The sequence below is a fragment of the Pocillopora damicornis genome, chromosome 9 (assembly GCF_964200805.1).
Source record: "Pocillopora damicornis chromosome 9, jaPocDami1.2, whole genome shotgun sequence".
NCBI classification, from domain to species: Eukaryota; Metazoa; Cnidaria; class Anthozoa; order Scleractinia; family Pocilloporidae; genus Pocillopora; species Pocillopora damicornis.
Window position 1 is genome coordinate 22,839,488 of NC_142678.1, and position 21,323 is coordinate 22,860,810.

At 39.8% G+C, this 21,323-nt stretch overlaps 3 protein-coding genes across 4 annotated transcripts; 2 read left to right on the top strand and 1 right to left on the bottom strand.

Moving 5' to 3' along the window:
• Nucleotides 1–237: 237 nt before the first annotated feature.
• LOC113675893 (uncharacterized) lies at nucleotides 238–12,726 on the top strand. The gene is made up of 9 exons (XM_027192499.2): nucleotides 238–697; nucleotides 3,409–3,710; nucleotides 4,486–7,773; nucleotides 8,159–8,266; nucleotides 8,714–8,937; nucleotides 9,646–9,761; nucleotides 9,921–9,984; nucleotides 10,128–10,152; nucleotides 10,602–12,726. Exons 1-9 carry the CDS (start codon nucleotides 591–593, stop codon nucleotides 10,637–10,639), a joined length of 4,272 nt encoding a protein of 1,423 aa, XP_027048300.2. The 5' UTR covers nucleotides 238–590; the 3' UTR covers nucleotides 10,640–12,726.
• Nucleotides 12,727–14,133: 1,407 nt separating this feature from the next.
• LOC113675868 (uncharacterized) lies at nucleotides 14,134–18,228 on the top strand. 2 transcript variants are annotated; one of them, XM_027192467.2, is made up of 3 exons: nucleotides 14,134–14,396; nucleotides 14,911–15,071; nucleotides 15,508–18,228. In XM_027192467.2, exons 1-3 carry the CDS (start codon nucleotides 14,365–14,367, stop codon nucleotides 17,400–17,402), a joined length of 2,088 nt encoding a protein of 695 aa, XP_027048268.2. In that variant the 5' UTR covers nucleotides 14,134–14,364; the 3' UTR covers nucleotides 17,403–18,228. The 2 variants fall into 2 exon arrangements, with proteins under 2 accessions (XP_027048268.2, XP_089038981.1); XM_089182855.1 differs by lacking the exon at nucleotides 14,911–15,071 and having other exon boundaries at nucleotides 14,143–14,396.
• Nucleotides 17,908–21,134, bottom strand: LOC113675927 (man(5)GlcNAc(2)-PP-dolichol translocation protein RFT1). Its single transcript, XM_027192535.2, has 3 exons — nucleotides 19,968–21,134; nucleotides 19,247–19,478; nucleotides 17,908–18,783 (listed from the first exon to the last, which is right to left on the bottom strand). The coding sequence occupies exons 1-3, from the start codon at nucleotides 21,082–21,084 to the stop codon at nucleotides 18,495–18,497; spliced, it is 1,638 nt and encodes a 545-aa protein (XP_027048336.2). The 5' UTR covers nucleotides 21,085–21,134; the 3' UTR covers nucleotides 17,908–18,494.
• Nucleotides 21,135–21,323: the final 189 nt, after the last annotated feature.

Consider the following 21,323-nt stretch of genomic DNA (forward strand, 5'->3'; position numbering starts at 1 on the left):
TGACTATTTCACCACCCCCCCCCCCATCCCCCCACTCCCCACCCCGGTGAATAGAGGTCATTACCTGAGCTTCCCGTGGTGTTTTAAAAGGGTTTTTCGAGAAAAAAGGCATTTTCCTGAATAAAAGGAGACGAAGGTAGAGGTAATGACAATCCTGCTACTTGGAAAAACGAAAAATAGTGAAAGGCTTCGGGATACGAGCCAGCGTATCAAATATTTCTTTCAGCGGAGGCCCCCGTGAATATAGAATACGACACGCATATCCAATATGGCGGTCTTTTTCTAGTGGAGAATTGTTTCATCTCACATGTGAGTATAGGCAATTTGGCGTCATATTTTGAACACTGATCGTTATAACGACCTAAAAGAGTTAAAGCCATCTCTGTTTAGAGGGGTAATGCATTGTGGATGGTCACACTGAGCGTGCGGATTCGCTTTGGGCACCACAGAAACTTGTGTTTGAATACAGTTACCGCCAGCGAGTTCCCGCTATCGAAGCATCTATTGTTCGCTAAATGTCACGTTGTGGGATTCTTGGAGGGTTGGCTTGTACACTCGATTAAGAGGATAAGATATTTTCATGGATTATCATGAGTGATCAAGGAACCAGTGAACAAGCCATCAATGGACCTAAATGCATTGAAATTCCACGAGGCTGGAGCCGGATTCTTGAAAATGGTTCCATTTTGTACATCAGGTATGTCGTATTTGTGGCTTTTTCATCCACTGTCTTTTTTCTGCGTGTGAGTCGATGAAAGATTAACTTCATCTGAGCAGTAGCCTAAACTTGGTTAATTTCACTCATCCTGTGAACTGTCAATGGAATCTCTTTATTATTATTATTTGACGGCGCTCTGTCGGAGCATAATAAACAAATTGAATTTCAGCAAATACAGTCTGAAAGTCTTAAAGTAAACCAAAATCTGATTCCACAAAACTTTTTTCTTCGGCGTTTCTACGTTGAATTTACTTCTGCTGGCCCTCAAGTATCTGTTGCGATCGATTTATTTTTGTTCGCAAATTTTCATACACCGAATGTTCCTTTTTTGCATTGTAGGGTTTCTATGATATTTTTTTTATTGCCGTGGCTTTATTCAAACATTCCTCTCGAACGCGGTGCTTGATATTTATAACTAATCGATCTGATTTTAGAACGAAGTTTGAATGAAAGATAATTTTTTTCTGTAAATAGGATCACGTATAAGAGAAAAATTTAGTTATTTGAGTTTTGATAAAAAGTTGAAAAGCAGGCAATATATTTTAACACGTGGAAATGGTATATGTTGAGAAGGAAAGGAATATTTGTTTTCTTAATCATGCCAATTGTAGTATTGGAAGGCCTTACAAACCCTTATTTTACATATTAAAGCATAGCCTCTCTTACTAGAATAGTCCTTGGCACATAGGAATATTACCTTTTACTTGACCATCCTAGTATTTACTAATAGAAAATAACAATATAACATTTATTGCACACCATCACAAAAATATGAAACACACAAGGAAACACTTTTCCTGATTTTTTGCCTGACTAAATATACATGTTCAGTATTGTCAAACTAGGGAAATGGGACTGGGGGTTAACCAGATTCTGAGACAAATATATGAAAATGGGACAAAGATTGTGTTGATCTGAGTTGTAATTCACCTCTCTGACAAACAATTTATATGTAAAACAGCACTGGATTATAAATATATCGTATTAGATGTTTTGGTGTATAGTATCACTGAGTATTGTTACAAGTTGTGCTGTATTTTGACTTGCCCAACAGGCTTGTGAAAATACAAATAACAAGTGAAAATACTCAGCAATACAACACGCCAAGATGCCCAGTAAGTTATTTATCATTCAACTGCTTTTTTTCTGCTAAGTCTTTCTACTCATTTCTGGCTGGAAAAGCAAAGTGGATAGAGAAGTGAAGTGTGCAAAGCGGACTGGTTAAACATAGTTTTTACAGTAAAAAATAACCAACTGCACAATGTTGCAAGATATTTGTACTCTATTTGCACATTATTTGTACTCTACTTTGCACAGTTGGATAATAATCTGTTTAATTAGCAGGATTGAGAAAAATGGTTAAAAATTTGTCACTGAACTCTTGCCATGATGTGTTTTTTTTTATGATTGCTATTTCCATTTCTATGTGGTCATTAAGGCAGACATGGATACTACAATTATTGCTTTTATTGAAAAGTGAAAAAACTGCATTAGGAACATCTGTCAAAAAAAGTCATTTTCATTGGTGCTTGACCTTCAAATTATAATATCTAATTAAAGTAATTTTCACTTTTGGTGAATCTTTGTATTTATGTATCTGTAAATTGATAAAGTATTCATTTAATTTTTTTTTCTTAAATGAGTTTCCATCTATCATTTCTGAAATATCAAGCCCAGTTTGTCAGTCACAATTAATGTCAATTTCCAATAATGGACTTTTCTCTGCTAATGTTATTACAGCTTGCTGTAATCACTGGAAATCCATTTAAAATGATATTTGACTTTTAAGGTTGTGTAGCGGTAAAATTGAAAGGTATATTCATGGTCTGTTTGTGTTAAAAGATAAGCACTATTATTGTAATGATTACATTTTACTGTTTTCTGAGAAAAGTATTTTGTTCCTGTTAGGCCAGTGAAAAATGTAGTGAAAGGTGACAGAGTGCAATAGAAGTTATGAAGTCCATTCTTTAAGTGTTTATGAAAACACTAGGAAAGGTGTTATCTTATTGTCCTATGTTCTCTCGAAATCATTAGAGGAGAATTTCTGCATTTTCTTGTGCAGTAATTTTTGTGGGAATAGAAAAAGTGTAAAATATTTGTTTAAACTGGCTCTGCATTTGAATTTCTCAGATTGCATTTAGATTTTCAAAAAATCATATCATATTAAATACACAAACGTTAAAAAAATTTCCACCTGATCGTCACTGAATTTTTTATAAAGAGGCTTATTTTCCTTTAGACTGATTTTAATATGGTTAACTAAATTAACTTTAAGTTTTTATTATCTTGCCATTTTTTTTAAACAATACATACACATGAACATCTTTTCTACACATTTCCTCACATTGTTTAAGTAAATTTACTCACTTCACTAAAACTTCAAGACCTTTTGGGTACTCAGCTAACAGTAACTATTAACACCCTAACATCTGTGTGTAAGTTCAATATGCGTTCTCTATACATTTCCAATATTACTTAACAGGAGAATTTGACTCAAAGTCAAGAGCTTCTTGAGTTCACAATCCCTTCCTTCCTTTATTTTCATGACCTTAATGTTTGATTCAGGGGTGAAACTGTTATTTTGCTGGTATTTCTGAAGTTCAAGGAAATATTTTGCAAAGAGCCAACCGAAATATACTTCCAAAAAATTGTCAAAGAATATTTTTACTAATAATTTCATTACTCTTCAGTCCAAACAACAGCCGATTGAGGTCCTTAGAAAATGTGATTGAGTATCTCAAGACAGATGGAACCTGTAAATGTGGACTGGAGTGTCCCCTTTTCATTCACAAAGTGTTCAACTTTGATGCAAGAATTCCAAGCAAGCCTATTCTGGTGAACAGCAGAGCAGAACCTTTGCAATCAGGGTGCAAACACTGTGTTATTGACTATTTGGATGTTTCAAACAACCTTCAGCAGTCATCAGAAGCCACAGGAAATGAAGCTAGTGATGCCAAACTGTCAGGATTTTCAGCAGTGGCCCCTAAAAGAGGTGTTGTATGTGAACATTGATAGGCAAAAATACTGTAGAAAAACTATGATAGTTTACAGGTAATTTAGAGTTAACAACTGAGTTGAAAATGTAATTTGGCCATCGTAACGCTCTGACAAAGGGCTAACGCTCAAAACGTCAGCTTTTTTACTCTTTATGGTGGCCAATTTACATTTTCAATTCAGTTGTTAACACCGAGTTACCTGCTATACTCTCCCACCGATGCAATACCACAGTTTCTTTGGAAACTTACCCCCTTTATATGATAGTTTACAGTTTATTTCAAGTGTTCAGTGTATTTTGACTGAGTGTCATTAAATTTGAGGAAAAGTCATAATCTTTTTCTTACTTGCCATGATGGCCCTTTTGGTTGCCTCTTTAAGTATTGCTTTCAATAAATACGCTATCAATCCTGTTATCAATTTATTAGCCATTTTGCTTTTCTTTTCTTTCCTCTTTCTCTCCTTCTTGTTTCTTAGTCACCAGTATTTGGGTGATTAACCCTTTAACTCCCAGAAGTGATTAACATCTAAATTCTCCCTGCAATATCCATACATTATCCAGCCAACAGGTAATGAGAATATTCAAACATATCAATTAGAAGTTGTCGTCTTGATCTAACACCAAATTCTTGTAACTAATATACAAGGAAATATGTAATAGCTGGAGGGGGGAATTGACTATCAGATCTTGGGAGTTAAAGGGTTAACACACAGATTTTAAAGCTTTTACTTTGTAACTTATCTTGGCTTTGTCATGATGGTATTGTTTTCAGGTCCAGGAAGACCTCGCAATCCCTTATCCAAGTCACGGAGAGTTGCTGTACTAAAGCATGACCTTGACAGATCAACCTCACCACTCCACAACATTCCTCTTCCTGTTCCAAGCTCCATTGCCAACAGTCCTGTCCAGAGTATTCCAGCCAACATTGCAGTTGAACAGGGCCCCTTGCCAAGCTTTGCGACCATTGTGAGTAGTTCAAAACTCTTTAACCCAGGAGCAGGCCTGGGGAATACTAAGTTGGTGAGTAGTACTGTAACAAGTGTGGTAAACGGCTCTCCTATAGCAGCAGTGACAGCACATCCATCAAAGACAGCCACTACAACAGCTAGTGTTAACTCAGCTCCAAGCCACAGTGTCTCAGCAACTACATCAGCTGTTACTACTTTGGCTACAATGGGACAGACTGTAATGGAAGTTACTAAAACTACAGCCTCTGTTGCAACCACAGTAGTTGTCAGTCATCAGCACACAGCAGTTGCTGCAGCATCACAACCGATTAGAGACCAAACAGAAAATACTCTGCCAAAGAGTACTAGTTCTTTGGTCTTTGGTGCAGCAAATACTCCCTCAACCAATTTGCCATCCAATAGTAAGGAACCTAGCAGGTTAACAATATCAAGTTCAGTGGTATCAGTGGTATCCACAAGCACAACAACAATTTCAACTGGCACACAGGGTGTAAAGTCAGTTGCCAATATTAATAAACTTCCTGATGTCAAAGCTACACCCAAAGTGTCTGCTCCACGCACCAGCAAAGCAACGAAATCTTATGGACCAAGAAAAACAGTTGCAGCGACTCTCAAAGCTGCTGCTGCTGCTGCGAAGGCATCCAATCCCTCAGCTGATGCCGCAAAACCTGGTGTTAGTGACCTTATTCAACGAACATATCAAACGACTTCTACTGCCGCTGCTTCTGTTCCCTCTTCTGAGAAGAAGCTGGCAGCCAGTAATGCATCGAAATCTCCCGCACTGTCTACACCAAGTGTCGCAACTACTGTTCAAGCACCAGCGTTATTCCATAGTGTGCTTAAAGATGCAATAATGAATGAACAAGGTAGCGCTGTTACTTCAACTTCACCAAGTATAACTACTACTGTAAAAAATATTACCAGCACAACAAATGCCGCACTCAATCACAGCTCAAGAGGATCTCAGTCTGCGAGTAGTGCTTCCTCTCGTAGTAAGTCTGCAGCAAACAAGGAAACAACCCAAGTAACAACAGCTTTGCTTCATGGCGTCCAAGTGAGTCATTTACCACCAAGTGTGTCCCAGAAGGTACCAGCTCACAGGCCTTCGCCACAGCTGCCAGGATACCCCATTTCGTCAGGTGCCTTTGGCAGCCAAGCGCCACTTGCAACAACAAGTCAACAGCAGAATGTTACAGCTGCCACCATGGCTCAAAGTTCGGCTCAAACATCAGCTCCTGTGAGCATCTATGGACAGGCGCAGCATACAGCTGGCTCGTCTCAAATACCATCCTTGCAGATCACAGCATCGCAAGCTCAGGGAGGTGTTTTCTTTCAAGGCAACGGAAATCAAGTATTCCAAATGAATGTGGATTCAAGCCAGCTGAAGGGCGCTTATCAACTTCATGGAGCACTTTACCAAGGAGCTATTCCAGCGACATTTCTTACTACAACTAATGTGAACAAGGCTGCATCATCTAATACACCAGGAGGGATCCCTCATACGATGTACCCCACGAACCCCTATATGCTTGGCATTGTGATGCCCGCTGCCTTAACGCAATCTATGCCAAACCAGCCTGGTCAATCCGCACCAACAACAGCAACGTCTCCATCAGCAACAGCTGCTGCGGCTGCGGCTGTTGCTGCGGCAACCCCAGTAGCGTCGTACTCTTACAATAATCAAAATGCAGCAATCGCTGCAGCATTTGAGTCATTTGTTCCCATTGCACCAGCTGCGTCTCCAAGGTTTTCCCAAACTCTGGCTCATTTAGCAAGTGCGTACACCCCATTTTTGCCAAGGGGTGCTGTGCAAGGCAACGCCCCAGTGCAATTTGCTGCACAAAGGATGTTATCGATGGGAACGATGCATCCTCAATCAGGTGGAAACGGTCAAATGGGGCAGACAGTTCTTAATCTTGGAGATTACACCGTTAAATATCCACTAAATACAGCGAAACCTGGATCATACGGTACACAATCACCCTCTGTTAGTAGCGTAAGTCAAGCTAACACTCATCAACAACAGACAGCTGTCGTTGCTGCAATGCCATATGTCGCGTTCGGCCAAGTCAACCCTCCTCGCTTTCCGTTTTCTGTGAATTTTGCGGCGCCAAGTGCCAGTACAACTCCGTCCGTGACATCATCTACGCCGTCACCAGCTTGTAGTTTCGTCACATCTGCCACTACACCTCATCAATATGGGGCCTGTAGTAGCTCAGATTCCCACGCCATGCCCGGGTATGTGGCGATGCCGTTTAGCACCAGCTCAGGAAGTACAACTCACTCTTCTTCAGCTCCCACCCCACATCCTGGCAGTGCATTCTCTCCTCCCTCCAGTCATACGGCTACAAGCCACAGTAGTCAAAGGGTGGATGTATCAGGACCTGCTCCACACCTATCTTCATGGTGTGGAACTAAAAGTTTAACTGGAGCAACAAATCAACGAAGATGCAGTACTCCTGAGAGTACAAGCACAGGGGCTTGCAGTGTGGCTAATTCCAGTGCTTTTTCTGTTCCATCAAGCAGAAGTAGCTGTATGGAAGTCAGTACTTCGTCTGTGACTGCGCCCAAAACACCAAGTTTCAGCCCGTCGCCCAGGCTTCCTGGAGTTACGTCTCCCTTGAACTCACCACTGACTATGCTTCCTCCTAATCAGGGGGTATCTGCTTGCCGCGCGTCACCAAAGAGTGATTCATCCCTTTCAAGCGGTAGAAGCAACGTAGAAAGCGTTCCGTCTCGTTGTCAATCGTTAAGTGTGAATGAAAGTCACCCGACGAAAACGTCTTCATCTGATACTTCTTGCGCTCCTAAGAGAGCTTCTTATAGTGACTCTAGTGATCAATCCAAAAAGGCGAAATATGATGAGTCAGCGTATTATGAAGCATATCCGCTACTGGGTCTGAAGAGATCTTGTGAGGCCATAGAAGCGTATTGCAGCCCAGAGAGAGACGAGGAGGAGGAGGAGGACAATGAAATAGGTGATCGTACGGTGTCAAAAAACGATTCACCTTCCCCTGTAAACCACCAATCAGGGGAGGAAAATGTAACCAGCAAAAAATGTAGCAACTTAAACAACGAAAACGGCAGCAGAGGTAAGTTATAATCCTGCCATCATTTACCAGAGATGGTTTCTAAGAGAACTCTGAGTATCGGTCGTACCCTTAAACCTCAGAAGTTAGGGCGAGATTTTTTCTATTTTTCCTTTTTATTTTTACGAAATTGATGCTTTATTCAGCAAGCAAGCGATATGGTGATTTAATGCCAAATTCTCTCAACTTAACTAGTTGGAAAGGGTTAGAAGCTTGGGTGGAGAATTGCAGACCAGATCCTGTGGTCAGTGCCTAAATCCGGGTTTTCCCACATTGGGAGATATGAGACGAAATACAGTTTGGTCATTGTTCAGCCTGTATACTATGTAAACTGCTGTTCATTTGATACGATTTGATAAAGTTCACTTCATAGCACACTTTTTTGCAGGATTAGCAAACAGCGACAATGAACCAGTTAGCGACAAGCGCCAGTCTCACTCGGTGTATAACGGAGACGTTTCAGCCAATCAAAAAGAGAGATCACGAGACCAAAGTGGTGAGAATAAGCAAATAGTAGACGACGTAGAAAACTACGTTTGAATAGGAGGAAACCTGGAAATAAAATCTAGGAAGTGAAGACATTGTAGTAAGGGAGAAAGTTACTTAAAAAGGAACAAGGAAGGTTGTGATGGATAAGATAAGCTTGAATTTTTAAGTGTCAAGTAGGAGAATTTCATAGAGTATCCGAGGTGCTTATCTGCTTGTTACATGTACAGGTGCTCTACGGAATTGCCAGTAACGCGCACACGCGCAAGAGAGAGAGAGAGAGTGAGAGAGTGTGTGTGTGTCTTAATTGCTTGCTTCCAATGCAGGATATGTGATGGGGCAACCGTAGTACCAAACAAAAGTTCATGGGTTCGTCTGTGGTCATGAACATCACGAATTTTGATTTCCCGAGTAACGAACTCAAAAACATCATCTTTCTTTCCTTTTAACTTTCCAGTACAAATGGTCACTGACAACGCGTTTCCTAATGTCAAGACGAATCCCATGTCATCTAACACGCCCAATAACCAAGAATGTCTGCGCGGGCCTTCCGTACCCATTACAAGACCCCAGTTTGATATCGGTGATATTGTATGGGCACAGGCGAGGGGACTGCCATCTTGGCCGGGCAAGGTCGTGGATGCAAGCGAGGTTGGGAAAGGAAGACCTGATGATGGAAAGGTATCTGGAAAGTATTTCTTTTCGTAAGTTGACGTGAAGTGTCAAGTTGATCATTGAGTTGATGCCGAAATGACTACATTTTCTATATCATTCACTGTAAATTTACGCTCGCATTTTTGAGAGAATGCGGCAGAATGCAAATTACGAGTTAGTCCAAGATTCCAAACTCTCGCTTACCTTTTCATGAAAATTTTGATTTTTCTATGAAAGTTGTTTCAGCCTGAGGTGATAACACTCGTTGGGTCCCTTAACAGAGAAATGTTTTTGTCTTGTCTTATCTTAGCATTTTACTATAATTCAATCTCATATGGCCTTTATACCAACTGTGTTTTAAGTGGACTGAAATTTGATGAGACTGGATGAACAACGAGTCTTTTAGATAGTTCCAACGACGGACAGCATGCCTCGTCTTTCCCGGTTTTTGCAATATGAGGTGACCAATAAATTTGCTACTCGCTCTAGAGTCCAGTCTACCACAGGTTTCGCTCGATCACTAGTTGGTTTCTCAAACAATTCACACTCCTGATCAGGATGGAGAGAGGCACTGGTTCATACTTCTGGCCAGGGTGGTGAGAGGTATTTCCCAAGAACAAATTATAGTCACCTCGGCCAGTTATAACGGTCGGACAGCTTGTTCTAGTTTTCAGGCCACCGCATCTCGCAAAATTTACGATGCGATATAATGTATTTGTACCTGTCATATTTCAGCGGTGGGTGATGTGGTTTGGTGACCATACATTCAGTCAAGTTGAAGTGGATAGACTCAAGACTCTCTCTGAAGGACTTAGAACACTCGACGACAAAGCTCGCAAGAAAAAGTACAAGTAAGTGACGTTCGTAGATAAATTACCCAAGAACAACCCGAGTGTGCGCCAATTGATGAGCGAACGTTTCCGAACTTGCGCGTGAATTGAATAACCTCTCAGGACCTTTCTAGCGCTGTATTATTTTAGTTGTCTGATGTAAAATTCTATATATTTTAGGGCTAAGAAGGCAAGGATTGGGTTGGAACAAGCAATTAGTGAGGCTTTAGAGGCTCTCGATGTGGTGAGTGGAATACAACCTGAGACAAGCTGTATATGTTTGAGTTTTTTTTTCTTTTCTTTTAGAAATGGCTGGTGATAATTTTCTGTGGTTTGAATTTAAGCGTTTCTTTTAATTATATGCTTTCTGTGTTTTTTTTAATTTAGAGGGAACGTCTTCGAGGTAGGCAAGGTGAGTTAACCTCGTCTCAATAACTCTTTTTTCGATGAAACTTTGGAATTCTAATTCGTACTCGACAGCAGCCGGTGAACTGCCGAGTAAACACACGGAGATCAACTTTTTGTTGTAAGTGTTTGCTCGAATTCTTGACACATAGCGGCGCGTCCAATACGGGGTCATGTCATGTGTCATGAAAAAAGGAAAAAACTGAAATTACAAATAAAATTTTAACCTGGCCAGTTCTGAATTTGTATAAATATGTTAACTTATCTATCTCGCGAGTAAGCTACAATATACCAAACTTTTATATGACAGGCATCGTGTGTGTACTGCGAGATTCAGCGATGTCGATAACTTCCCGTGGTCGCTTGGTCGTTGAAGCAATTTTTACGTAACGTTAGATCTTATTTGTTAAGTCTTGTTGTTTTCTAATGGTCTTTTGTTTTTTGTTTTTTTTTTAGCTTCCAGATCGAAAGCCAAAAAGAAACGCCTTAGATGACGACGCAAGGAGCAATTGAATCGTATTTGAATTCTTTTTAAGTGGGTCTCGTAGAATTTGTACTTATATTATAGACAAGTAGTAATATATTACTGGTACAAAACCAAACACGCAAGCTAAGTACACAGGAAGTTAGTGGTTATGAAGTACTCATTTACTACAAATAACTTTTTATCTTTAGAGCCAATTTTTTGAGCAGGAAGAGAAACAGAACCTTTTCTCCATAATGAGTTTCTTAGCAAGTAATCCTAATTTTGCAAGAAAACTTAATTGATATGTAATAATTTCAATCAGGGCCATGTGTATAAGTATCTTTAAAAAAATCGAAGCAAAAACGTGCAGCCGACCCTATGTCATTTAATTGGCTAAGGGGACGATGGTCACAGTATGATATGCGTATTCTGCTAACCAGTAACCCACGGTTAGAAAACTGGGTCGAGTACTCGAAGTCGAGGCTTTAATCTATAAGGCAAACAAACTCTTCTTTTGTGGTTTGACTTGTGTCTTCTGTTTTTTTTTGTCGTGTTGCGAGAACTTTTTATAATTATTGTTATTATTATTATTATTGTTATTATTATTATTATTATTATTATTATTATTTTACTATTATTATTATTGTCAATATTAGCTCGATGTTCGCCTTCCTCTCGAATGCGGACTTCGATCCTCCCAAGACTAAAAAAAGGAATGAGTGTGAGCTCATTTCCCGTACAGCGGCAAGCCACTAAACTAAGCGATTTGTTTCTTGTTTTATTTTTGGCGCCAAGTAAGCTTCGACTTTGTGTGCACGACCTACTTTTCATGTTTCATTTACAACGATATGGAACGCGACCCACCGGGAATCTTAGATTGATTGATTATCCTGGAGGAATATATATTTAATTTTAATGAAACTTTTTTTTCGCAGGAATTGACGTATTTTCTAGTAATCGTTTGTTTATCGTTTTCTTTGCACCTCCTAGTCCACGCCTGTTTCTCGCAATCCTCCTCTTCGAATTGACACATCTTTATGTTTTATTTGTCCGTGTATTTGTGCTATTTTCTGTACATTGGCCCTGACGCAGTGAAACTGATAAAAATGGAACAAAAATGTTCTTATATTTCTTGTGATTGACTTGAAGTTGCTTGTTCAAGTTTTCCTTGTTATCACTTACCTACGTTTAAGTATTTTGAACAGTTTTTCACAGACTCAAAAAACTGACTGTAGGTGTCTATACTGACGTACTAACATAACTCACTACAGAAAGTAAACATTGGAGAGGAGAGCCCAAATTAAAAGGTGATACTGAGGAATAGCGGGCTTAAACTCCAATTGTTAAAGGCGATTTTGAAAAACTGAGGCTTAATTTTTTAGATATACGAACTATGAAGTAGTTCCTTCAAACCACACATGAGAGTCCCAATGTATTTCTTGCGGGGTGGGGTGGGGGGCAGGGCAGGTGGTTCGTACCTTTTTTGAGGGGAGGGGATAGTATTCACATGAAATTAAATAGTGTTGAGTAGTCTTCCTGTAGGTGTTTCATCAAATCAACGGATGATTTTATGGCAAGAAATTGCCACCTGTAAATAATAGTTTGTTGCCCGAGTCTTTCCGCATGAATTTGGTACAGCATGTAAATTTCTTTTGTACAGTCTCAGAGTCCCACCCTTCTTTGTTGTTAAATGGGACAGCAGCTCAAAGATTTTCTCCGCAATACCAAGCGTTGCGTGACCACTTAACTGACAGCCGTAATAATAGCTCATGTCACGCAATTCGCCGACTAACATGGTACATTGCGTATTATTCCGGGTGCTTTTCTCGAAGTTACGCTATAACGATGTCTGTAGATCCATGAAAACCTGGCCTGTTTTATGATACCCGGGCACAAACGGGTGTATAAATTAGTCGGGTTTATTTTTGTAAGGGAACTTGGTATTGTACATAGCTGTAATTAAATTTTTTCAGTGGTTACTAATTTATCGTCGATTTGGGTGTAGATCCAATTCGAATTTTTGGATCTAATTGCTCAGCTTTCTCCAAAGTAGTTACGGACTAAAGTTGAACAGATGCTAACTTCAATCATTAAAATTAATGTGTTAAAATTTAGTAGTTCTTTGTTGTAAGTGTCAATAGTTTTCCTTGAATTGAATCAAAGGGAGAAAGAAATCTAATCTGGAAAAGTGAACGCGAACTGTAGACCCACGAAATGTAAACTCCTAGGGACCTTGGCCCTACGCCGCATCGTGTTCAATTTTCACTAGACGTCATCGCTAATCGACCACCCTTGAGTATTTTCAGATTCCCTCCCTCTCCGCCTTTCCCCTCCCTCTCCCCGTTTCCCCTCCTCCTCCCCCCTTTCCCCTCCTCCTCCCCTCTTCCCCCCCACTCCTCCCCCACCCATTCCAGAGTAAAATCCATCGCAGGAAAAGTAACAGGGGCGTAACCAACATATATTCAAAGGGGGGATCACACTGTCAAACGGAGGGTACTCAACAGATTGTCATGTCGACCTCCACGCTGTGTTTTACAGGATAACGGGCACCCAAGGACCTCCCCCCACCTAGCCACGCCCTTCCAAACGTCCAATAAGTAAAACGAAGCACGATAGTAAACGGCGCGACAATAGTGGAGGAGTGAAAAGCCGAGGGAGGTTGGGTCGCGAAAATCGTGCCGTTTGCTATTTCACGGATTTTGCACCGTTTTACTCGATGAACACCTGGTACAGACTACGCCAGGTATAAGTTCCAAGAGGGTCTCGATGGGGTTCAATCGATAGCCGTAAAAAAGCCAGGACAATTAGCCGTTAGGCGTAAAAATTGACAAATTTCAACCGATAGTCGTTAAAAAAGCTTATCGTAGAAAAAATTTCTGGTCACAACAACGGTATGATAAAAACCGTTAGCTGTAAAATGGCCAAAGTCTTGACCGTTCACCTTCAAAGCCATCACCACATTGAGACTCCTCCAAGAAGGCCCGAAATTTCGTGACTTTGCTATTAAAATTGGGAGTACTTAAAAGCGGCTTTATTAATTTCTCAGTAAGGATCAAGATTAGGCCAGAACTTTAATTCTTACAGGAGAATTAATGGAGCCATTTTAAGTATTCCCAATTTTGGCAATACTTAAAGCGGCTCAATCTTCAGTCACTGATTTGGAGTCAGTCTTTACCGTTCCCTATATTCTCTCTTCGGAGATTTTGATTGACCTTCTCAATGGCAGCATTTTTCAAACAGGCAAGGAATTTGAGAGAGAATTACCACTGGTTTTTCGATAAGAATGACTTCGAAGTTTTTAGTAGTACTGCATACAACTTTCTACGCTTATTTTCAAAATGCTTAAAACGAAAATGCCGCCAAACGTATAAACGATCGTGACTTTTTCTTAACCTTAACTTGCCCTAATAAGACGGCTGCACTGCAGGTACCAATCAAGGCGAAGATATGATTTTTAAAATCTGAGTAAACAGGGACGTGATTAACATACCTATTATGATGAAATTATGCAAATTTCAACCTGACAGCTCCGTTCCTGCAAAAAAAAAAAACCACGAATGTTGACAATGAATACTGCACTTTGATACATTTGACCACTGATATCAAGTCGTGTCAGGAGGGAACATCGATCTTCCTTGATACGTAAGGTTCTATGGGAGGAATTCTTGGCCTCAGTAGCACACAGATATGAGTAACGCAATCGGCATTCCTTGCTCACCACGAATCAGCGACTTCAATCCAGTTTAGTATTTTATGAGAATGGAAGAAACTTCAAACGAGTTGAGGTAAGTTTTCTGTCTTACTCACTGAAAACAATCTACAATCGAGCAAATTATCAGCGATCAGTTGTAATGAATGGATTGAGTATTCGCCCATTAAATATCCTGCAGGCATGCCGGCGGTACACACAGTATTTGAAAACTAATAATCTTTTGACTCTAAATCAAAGAACTGATCTAGGCATTCCGAAGCATTTATTGATAGACTAAATCGTCGCGCTCTTGTGAAGGGTACAGTCGACGATTGTGATCTTTCAAATATATTTAGCGGTCAAACTTTTGCGCATGTATGAACGTTATAGCGGCTAGGTGGCGTGCTTTCAGGCTTTAAGAAACAAATTGTCTGAAACCACGCAAGTCATTCTTAAGTTACATAAAATATCACGGTTGCTACGATATCTCCGCCACCATCTCCCGAAAAGTCTCCGGTTTTTCTTCGGAAGGTCCTCGTTCTTCCCCGCCCAGGGATTGCTTGATCCAAACATACTGAAGTTATTTTATTGCTTTTTGACTGTTTTAGGAAAGTTAACTTAAACGAATTGGTATTCGTCAGACAACATAAAATTCTCCGACGTTCCTGGACATGCCACCGAGAGCTTTTACTTTTTTTGGCCCTGGTTTTAATAGCATTGGGAATACTTGCTTACTATTTCGGAACAACGCAGTATTTTACAGTACAAGGTAAGGCCCACTACCTTATAGTTTCTGAGAAGCAGTTACTGCTGCTTAAAAAGCTGTTAAACCGATAAGATGATCTTAGAGACCTACTCGTGGAAAACTATGCCTTCACCTTTACATATCAGGTTCTTATTGACCTTGTGGGAGGGCTGGACAGGAAAGTCCGTGCGTCATGACCGCGAGCTTAATATTATGCCGTTCGGCCCGACCAAACTCAGTCTAAAAGCATTTTATCATATGAACGCAATGAACGGGCGCGCTCGTTTGTGTTTCCCTTCAAGGTTTCGCCCTGTTCTATAGGGCCAGACGGCTTTTTCCGGACCGGCTCACGTCAACACGTCTGGCCAAACACTTTGGTTTACTATGGGATTGCGCGCGCGGTGTCAGACGGGCCATATGTTAGTATTGAGTATTAAGTATTTTCTCCTTCCCTTCACAGGGCAGTTTGTGAACTTAAATGCTGATACTGTCATCCAGTATTTCAGTAGCTCCGAAAATAGAGAGGAAGATGGGAGGAGTTCAAAGCCAGTCGTCGTTGAAACGAAAATTAACCTTAAGACTACCCTTCCCTCACAGATGAAAAATATTAACAATACAATAATTTCTTCTGACATGGCAAATAGTCTTAGCGCAGAAAGTTCCAAACAAACAAAAGTTCATATCAATTCGAAAGCAAGTGTAAAACTTTCCCCGCCTACCGGAAAGAGGAAATCCTCGAAAAGCGAACAAACTGCTCCAGAATTGAAGAATGAATCGTTCTTTTCCTCGATGAAAGACTTATTTATTCCGACAAAAAGAAGTAAAACGAAACTTTCAAAAATAGAAAGTTTCCAAAGAAAAGGTCACGTCATTCCGAGAAGTTTAAATCTTCCAACCAAAAGTGTGAAATCCACGGTCAGAAAAGTTCAAGGAACTTTAAGAGAAATGAAGAATATCGAGTATTCAGATTTACAACGAAAATCTTCAACTGCACCAAGTCCTCTACCGAGGACGAAATTCAACTTTGATTCGTGGTATCGTAGACAGACAGTTGAGATATGTGGAAGTGGATGGCAGGACAAATACCGTGAATTACATGACGATGTTCTAAGCAGGCGTCGCCAAGAGAAATATCTCGTGTATCTATGTCCTGGCACTCGACAAGGTTGTTGTGGTTATGGAAACAGACTCAGAGCTGTAGCGTCGCTATTTTACCTTTCAGTTCTTACTGACAGGGCTTTTCTGATTAATTGGCGTGCGCCTGAACCAATAGAAAATCATCTGACACCGCGAAACATCCAATGGAATTACAGCGAACCCATTGATATTTGCACGGGATTACAAATACGCAAACACTATTGGGGATCTACGAAAACGGACGTTCGCGAAGCTGAAGGGTACATTATTCAAGAACCAAAACACTTCAAAAAATGGTTCACTTCTACAGATTTAAAGCAATTTTTTGACTGGCCGGTGGAAGAAATAACCACGATATGGTACTTCGCCGAGGGTGGGATAAAAAACAATCCATTTCTTATGAAGCGCGCCAAAGACTTAGGAATAACACCCTTGATTTCCAACACACCAAAGTTTAATCTCATAGGATGTGCGTTTGACTTTTTGTTCTCAAAGTCGGAAGCTTTGGAAAGTAAACTGAACGAAATGAGAGCACAGTTACAGTTTGATAAAGGGCCAGTTATTGGGGTACACATACGAACAGGGGACGACCAATTTGATTATTTCTCCTCCGAAAACGTCCGCACTTGGAATGCCAGAAACGTTTCAAAATTCTTCGAGTGCGCAACTAAAGTAGAGAACGAACTATTTTTAAACGAGACAGACGGACGAGAAAAAGTCCGTTGGTTTCTCTCCACTGATAACGAGCAAGTGAGAACTTTAGTTCAAGAAATCTACCCACACAAGGTAGTCGCGACCAATTTAACAATCTTACACCTGGATATTCTCTTCAACACCACAATCTTCAACTTTACGGCACAGTGTAACTACACGGATGAAACTAACACAACTCTAGTGTGCTACAATGTCGAAATATTAAATGTAACTGCATATTGCCTAAACCGCACAAAATATAATTTTACTCAAGAAATAGAAAATAACTCTACAATTTATGGCACAGAGATGGCCACGGAAGGCATTATTGCTATGTTAGTGGATCATTTCTTGTTAGCTGAAAGCGATTTTCTCGTCTTGTGCGACAGCAGTTTTGGTTCAACAGCGGTAGGATTGGGTATGCGTAACACAAATAGCTATATCTTGGCCGATCGAGGTTGTGTTGACTTTGCGACGGCGCAGAAAGATACAAGATTGAGGTTTTTCGGAAGACGAAGACGGTGACTCATGTTCTTCAACTCTGTTTATTTTGACTGAATTGCCCATCTTCTCGTAATGAGAGTACATCTTCGTTAATATACCACTGTGCTTTTACCTTCAAAACAGATCATTTTGAGCGAGTACCACGAACTAAACCAAAGTTGAGTAAAAGAACTCAGAATCAGTTAACGTGAACGTCATCAATCGCTAAAAACGCTGGCGACTTATTAGCATTTGTTTCAATCGTTTCTAAACTGCATTGAAATTGCTCTTTCTCAAAGCTTGGTACCTCGAACCTTACACGACCACACCATACACCTATCATTAAACTTACACGTGAATAAAGGGGGTAAGTTTCTAAAGAAACTGTGGTGCTTCGTCGGTGGGAGAGTATAGCAGGTAATTTAAAGAGTACTCTTTAGGGTGGCCAATTTACGTTTTCAACTCAGTTGTTAACACTAAATTACCTATTAAACTTACACGGACCTGCTTACAAAGAAATACTAACACCATGACGATTTTCAGGACATTTTCATAAAATATTTTTATTTAAGCCATTTGAAATACACCGTTTTCAATATGGTTATACAGTAAATTTCCAAAAAATTAGCTCGTAGGTTACCAAACTAAAGCAGAGATGAGTGTAGCTCTTACCGTCACATGCATCACAAAGTCTGGTCACACTTAACGTTTAATTCTGTTTACCTTCTTATGAATAATTTTTATTTAGCCCAGCTGGAATGGTACCATACTGCTACATACATCACCAGATTAAAAATGACACCATTCAGAAGAACGTTTGTTTTGATATAATGGATGTGTAAATAAACTTCACTTTGCACATGAAAAAGTTTCCCAGTTGACTTTTTGCTACATCGCTAGGGAAAGAAACAGATTGGGATACAGGGTGGTCTATTTTCCCTTCCTGTTGGATTTTATTTTGTAGACATGTTAAAGGCATGGCACACAAGAACAAGATACAGTTATTCAAGGATCTACAGCAAATGAATGAGAGAAAGGCAGAGGTTTTGCAATTTCAGTGGCACTCTAATAATTATTTATCTTATTTCAGTCATTGAATCTCTTTGCTCAAGCTAACCAAAAAATTTATTTCTTCTACTCCTCTTTCTTCTTTATTCTCCCGAGCCAGTGTTCCAACATAAAATTCACCAAAGTTTTTTCCTTTAAGAAAACAAACACTGCCACAGTCAACAAACAAACACCACCAATTCCAATGTGAAGAATGCGGTAATACCATCCATGTTCACAGCATAGCTTTGCTTCTGATGTTGCAGTTATGCCCCAGGACAAGGCAAATGCAGTCAAAACTAGAGGTGATGGGAAAAGTCCTTGTAAAGGTTTGAGATGAGGGGCTGACTTGTAATAGTTGTAGATAAATATAAGACTGAAAAACAAAAGATAGAGAAAGAAGTGAGACGTTCTCAAGACTTGGTTAAAGGAGCTACATAGTTTTTTTTTCTTTTTTTTCTGTAATCAGATTGGATGTGGGAGTGTAAGTCTATCATGTAAAGTGGTCATCTGGACATAGGTTGTCTACTGAATCATCACAGACTCTAGAAATGGCTTGCACTGAGGTTTTCAAAATGTTTGTCACTTTTACCAACCACAGTTCTTTTCAGGAATACTCTAACATGGACAATAAGATTACACAGTCAAAGGAGTGTTCTTGTGGGGTGTAAAGGACAGTTCAGCAGCTTCAGTGAATGATTAAATCAGGATTGTATAATTTACTTGATTCTGACCATGACTTTAGCTCAGGCTTCCAAAATTCAAATATCTACTCACAAAACACCTTTGAAGAGATACACTTAATTGGAGGAACATAGTACAATCAACAACTAACTAACCTGTGATAAATACGCAGGAGCATGTTAAGGCAGTTAGCTATGACAAATCCAACACTCCCAAAAATAGTGAGATACCAAGATGCTGCTAAGAACACTGCTGAGAATACCATCATTTTGTAATTGTAGGAGTCAACGTCATCTTTGCTCATGGTTGCAAACATGAAGCACTCTGTCATGCCATTGACAGCAATAATCAATACGTAAACACAATACCATCGCAGCAGAGAGGGACCTAAAATGAACATAAAAATTGATTAGTTACTGGTAGATAGGGTAGCTAAGAAACTATCCTACTGCACTTTCCACAGCTGATTCTCACATAAAATATTTCACTCAAAAAAGCACCGCTACTCCTATTAACCCTTTACGTACTAACATAAAAATGCATTTTCTGTATACTATTTTCTATACATTTCTAAGGTGCTGATGAGGAGAATTTGAGTAACAATCAAGAGCTCTCTTAGTTGGTCATCGTTTTCTTTATTCTTGTGACCTTAATGAGCAATTTGGGGATGATATTGTCAGGAGAAATTACATGTAGATGCTAGTCTCCCTTAGAGATCAAAGAGTTATGATCTGTAACATGCACCCTGACCCAAATTTTTATTTAAGTAACATTTTCCATTTCCTTTCCTTGCTCCAGTTTCTATCCCCTCCAAAACCCCTCAATGCTGTTGTATCAGCCAGGATATATTATGTGATACTTCAATGTCTAAATCACCTTCTCCACTGCTCAGAGTTTTCCCTCCATAGATGTCAAGCAGAAGGAATGAGTAGCTGTAGCCAAATACCAAAAATGTCAATCCAACTAGAACAACAAACTTCAGAACAACTTCCAATGTATCCGAAGCCATTTTTGCTGACTGAGGTGTTTGTTTCTCAGCAGAGCTACCTCTTTCCAAAGTATATGCAAAGAAAGTGTAATAACTCTCTTCTATTGGCATAAAGACACATCTAGCAACCAGAGAACCAAGATTATTAATCACATCATAAATTCCTTGTTGAGAAAATGTCAAAACCTTGAAAAGTGTCATAATATAGCGTTCACCTTCAGTCAAAATCTTTTTCAAGAAGGATTGCTTAAAAAAGCTCCATGTAAGATGTGCCAGTGCCCCACTAAAAAAACTCTTCCTTGATAGAGTTCTTGGGAAAAAGTCTCGCAAAGATCTAAGAGGAAAGTCGCTTTCTTCTTTATTTTGATATCTGGGGGCGGTTTTGATATAGTATATGAAATATACGTAGTATAATACCATTACCAAAACTGAAAATGCCGTTTGTGCAATACAAAATGCAATGATCCCAAGATCTGGTACAAAAACTACCAGTCCCAAAGTGATGACACATCGTGCAAAGTTTGCGATGCCTTCTATGACAACTTTAAGGCGCAAAAATACAAACGCTTGAGCAACGACCCACAGTTGCTCTGACAAAAGTTCGATTGACCCACTGGCTGCAAAAACCAGCACTGCTAACGGGTAATTTGCAATTTTAACCGGATCAGGAATCTCTAGATAGTACAACCACACATAACTGAGAATGACAGACAATACAACACCAAGAGGAAACACACACCAGAGAAGGTTAATGACCTGAGTCCATCTTTTATCCGCTGACTTGCTGAGACACGCTTTTCGGAATGCCTCGCGAGCAACGAAGACGATAGTTTGATTGAGAAGCATCAGTCGCACGTTCACAACTCCGATCATATCTTTCGTGGTGTAGCGTAAGAGGATGCCATTCATTACAAAGGTGAGTATCCTAAATGTAACCTGTACAATGACATTGTATGAAGCAGAACGAACAGTGCTCCCAACAAGGGTTTCTTTCTCGTCTGCCATTTTGTTACGATCGCTTGACTGCAACAAAGACAAATCTGATTGGACAGCTCTGGAATATATTATCCAATAAACTATCTTGTTTTATTGATATTTTTCATAAAACTGCTGGTCATATACACTGACGTTGTGAGCCTTCCTTTGAATAAAAGAATTATTTCTATTGGTTTATAATAGCTTTCTTCTGTTTCAAGTAGCCAATTAAAATGGATATGTTTGTTATACCCTCCCCGGTCCTGTGC

Excerpts from the sequence above, each read along its gene's own strand:
- LOC113675868 (XM_027192467.2), top strand. The coding sequence starts at position 14,365 with ATGAGAATGGAAGAAACTTCAAACGAGTTGAG. Across the intron at positions 14,397-14,910 it reads GAAACTTCAAACGAGTTGAG|GAAAGTTAACTTAAACGAAT; the intron begins GTAAGTTTTCTG and ends TGACTGTTTTAG. Across the intron at positions 15,072-15,507 it reads GCAGTATTTTACAGTACAAG|GGCAGTTTGTGAACTTAAAT; the intron begins GTAAGGCCCACT and ends TTCCCTTCACAG.
- LOC113675893 (XM_027192499.2), top strand. The coding sequence starts at position 591 with ATGAGTGATCAAGGAACCAGTGAACAAGCCATCAATGGACCTAAATGC. Across the intron at positions 7,774-8,158 it reads CAACGAAAACGGCAGCAGAG|GATTAGCAAACAGCGACAAT; the intron begins GTAAGTTATAAT and ends ACTTTTTTGCAG. Across the intron at positions 10,153-10,601 it reads ACGTCTTCGAGGTAGGCAAG|CTTCCAGATCGAAAGCCAAA; the intron begins GTGAGTTAACCT and ends TTTTTTTTTTAG.
- LOC113675927 (XM_027192535.2), bottom strand. The coding sequence starts at position 21,084 with ATGGCAGACGAGAAAGAAACCCTTGTTGGGAGCACTGTTCGTTCTGCT. Across the intron at positions 19,479-19,967 it reads AACTCTGAGCAGTGGAGAAG|GTCCCTCTCTGCTGCGATGG; the intron begins GTGATTTAGACA and ends TGTTCATTTTAG. Across the intron at positions 18,784-19,246 it reads CTCCTGCGTATTTATCACAG|TCTTATATTTATCTACAACT; the intron begins GTTAGTTAGTTG and ends TTTGTTTTTCAG.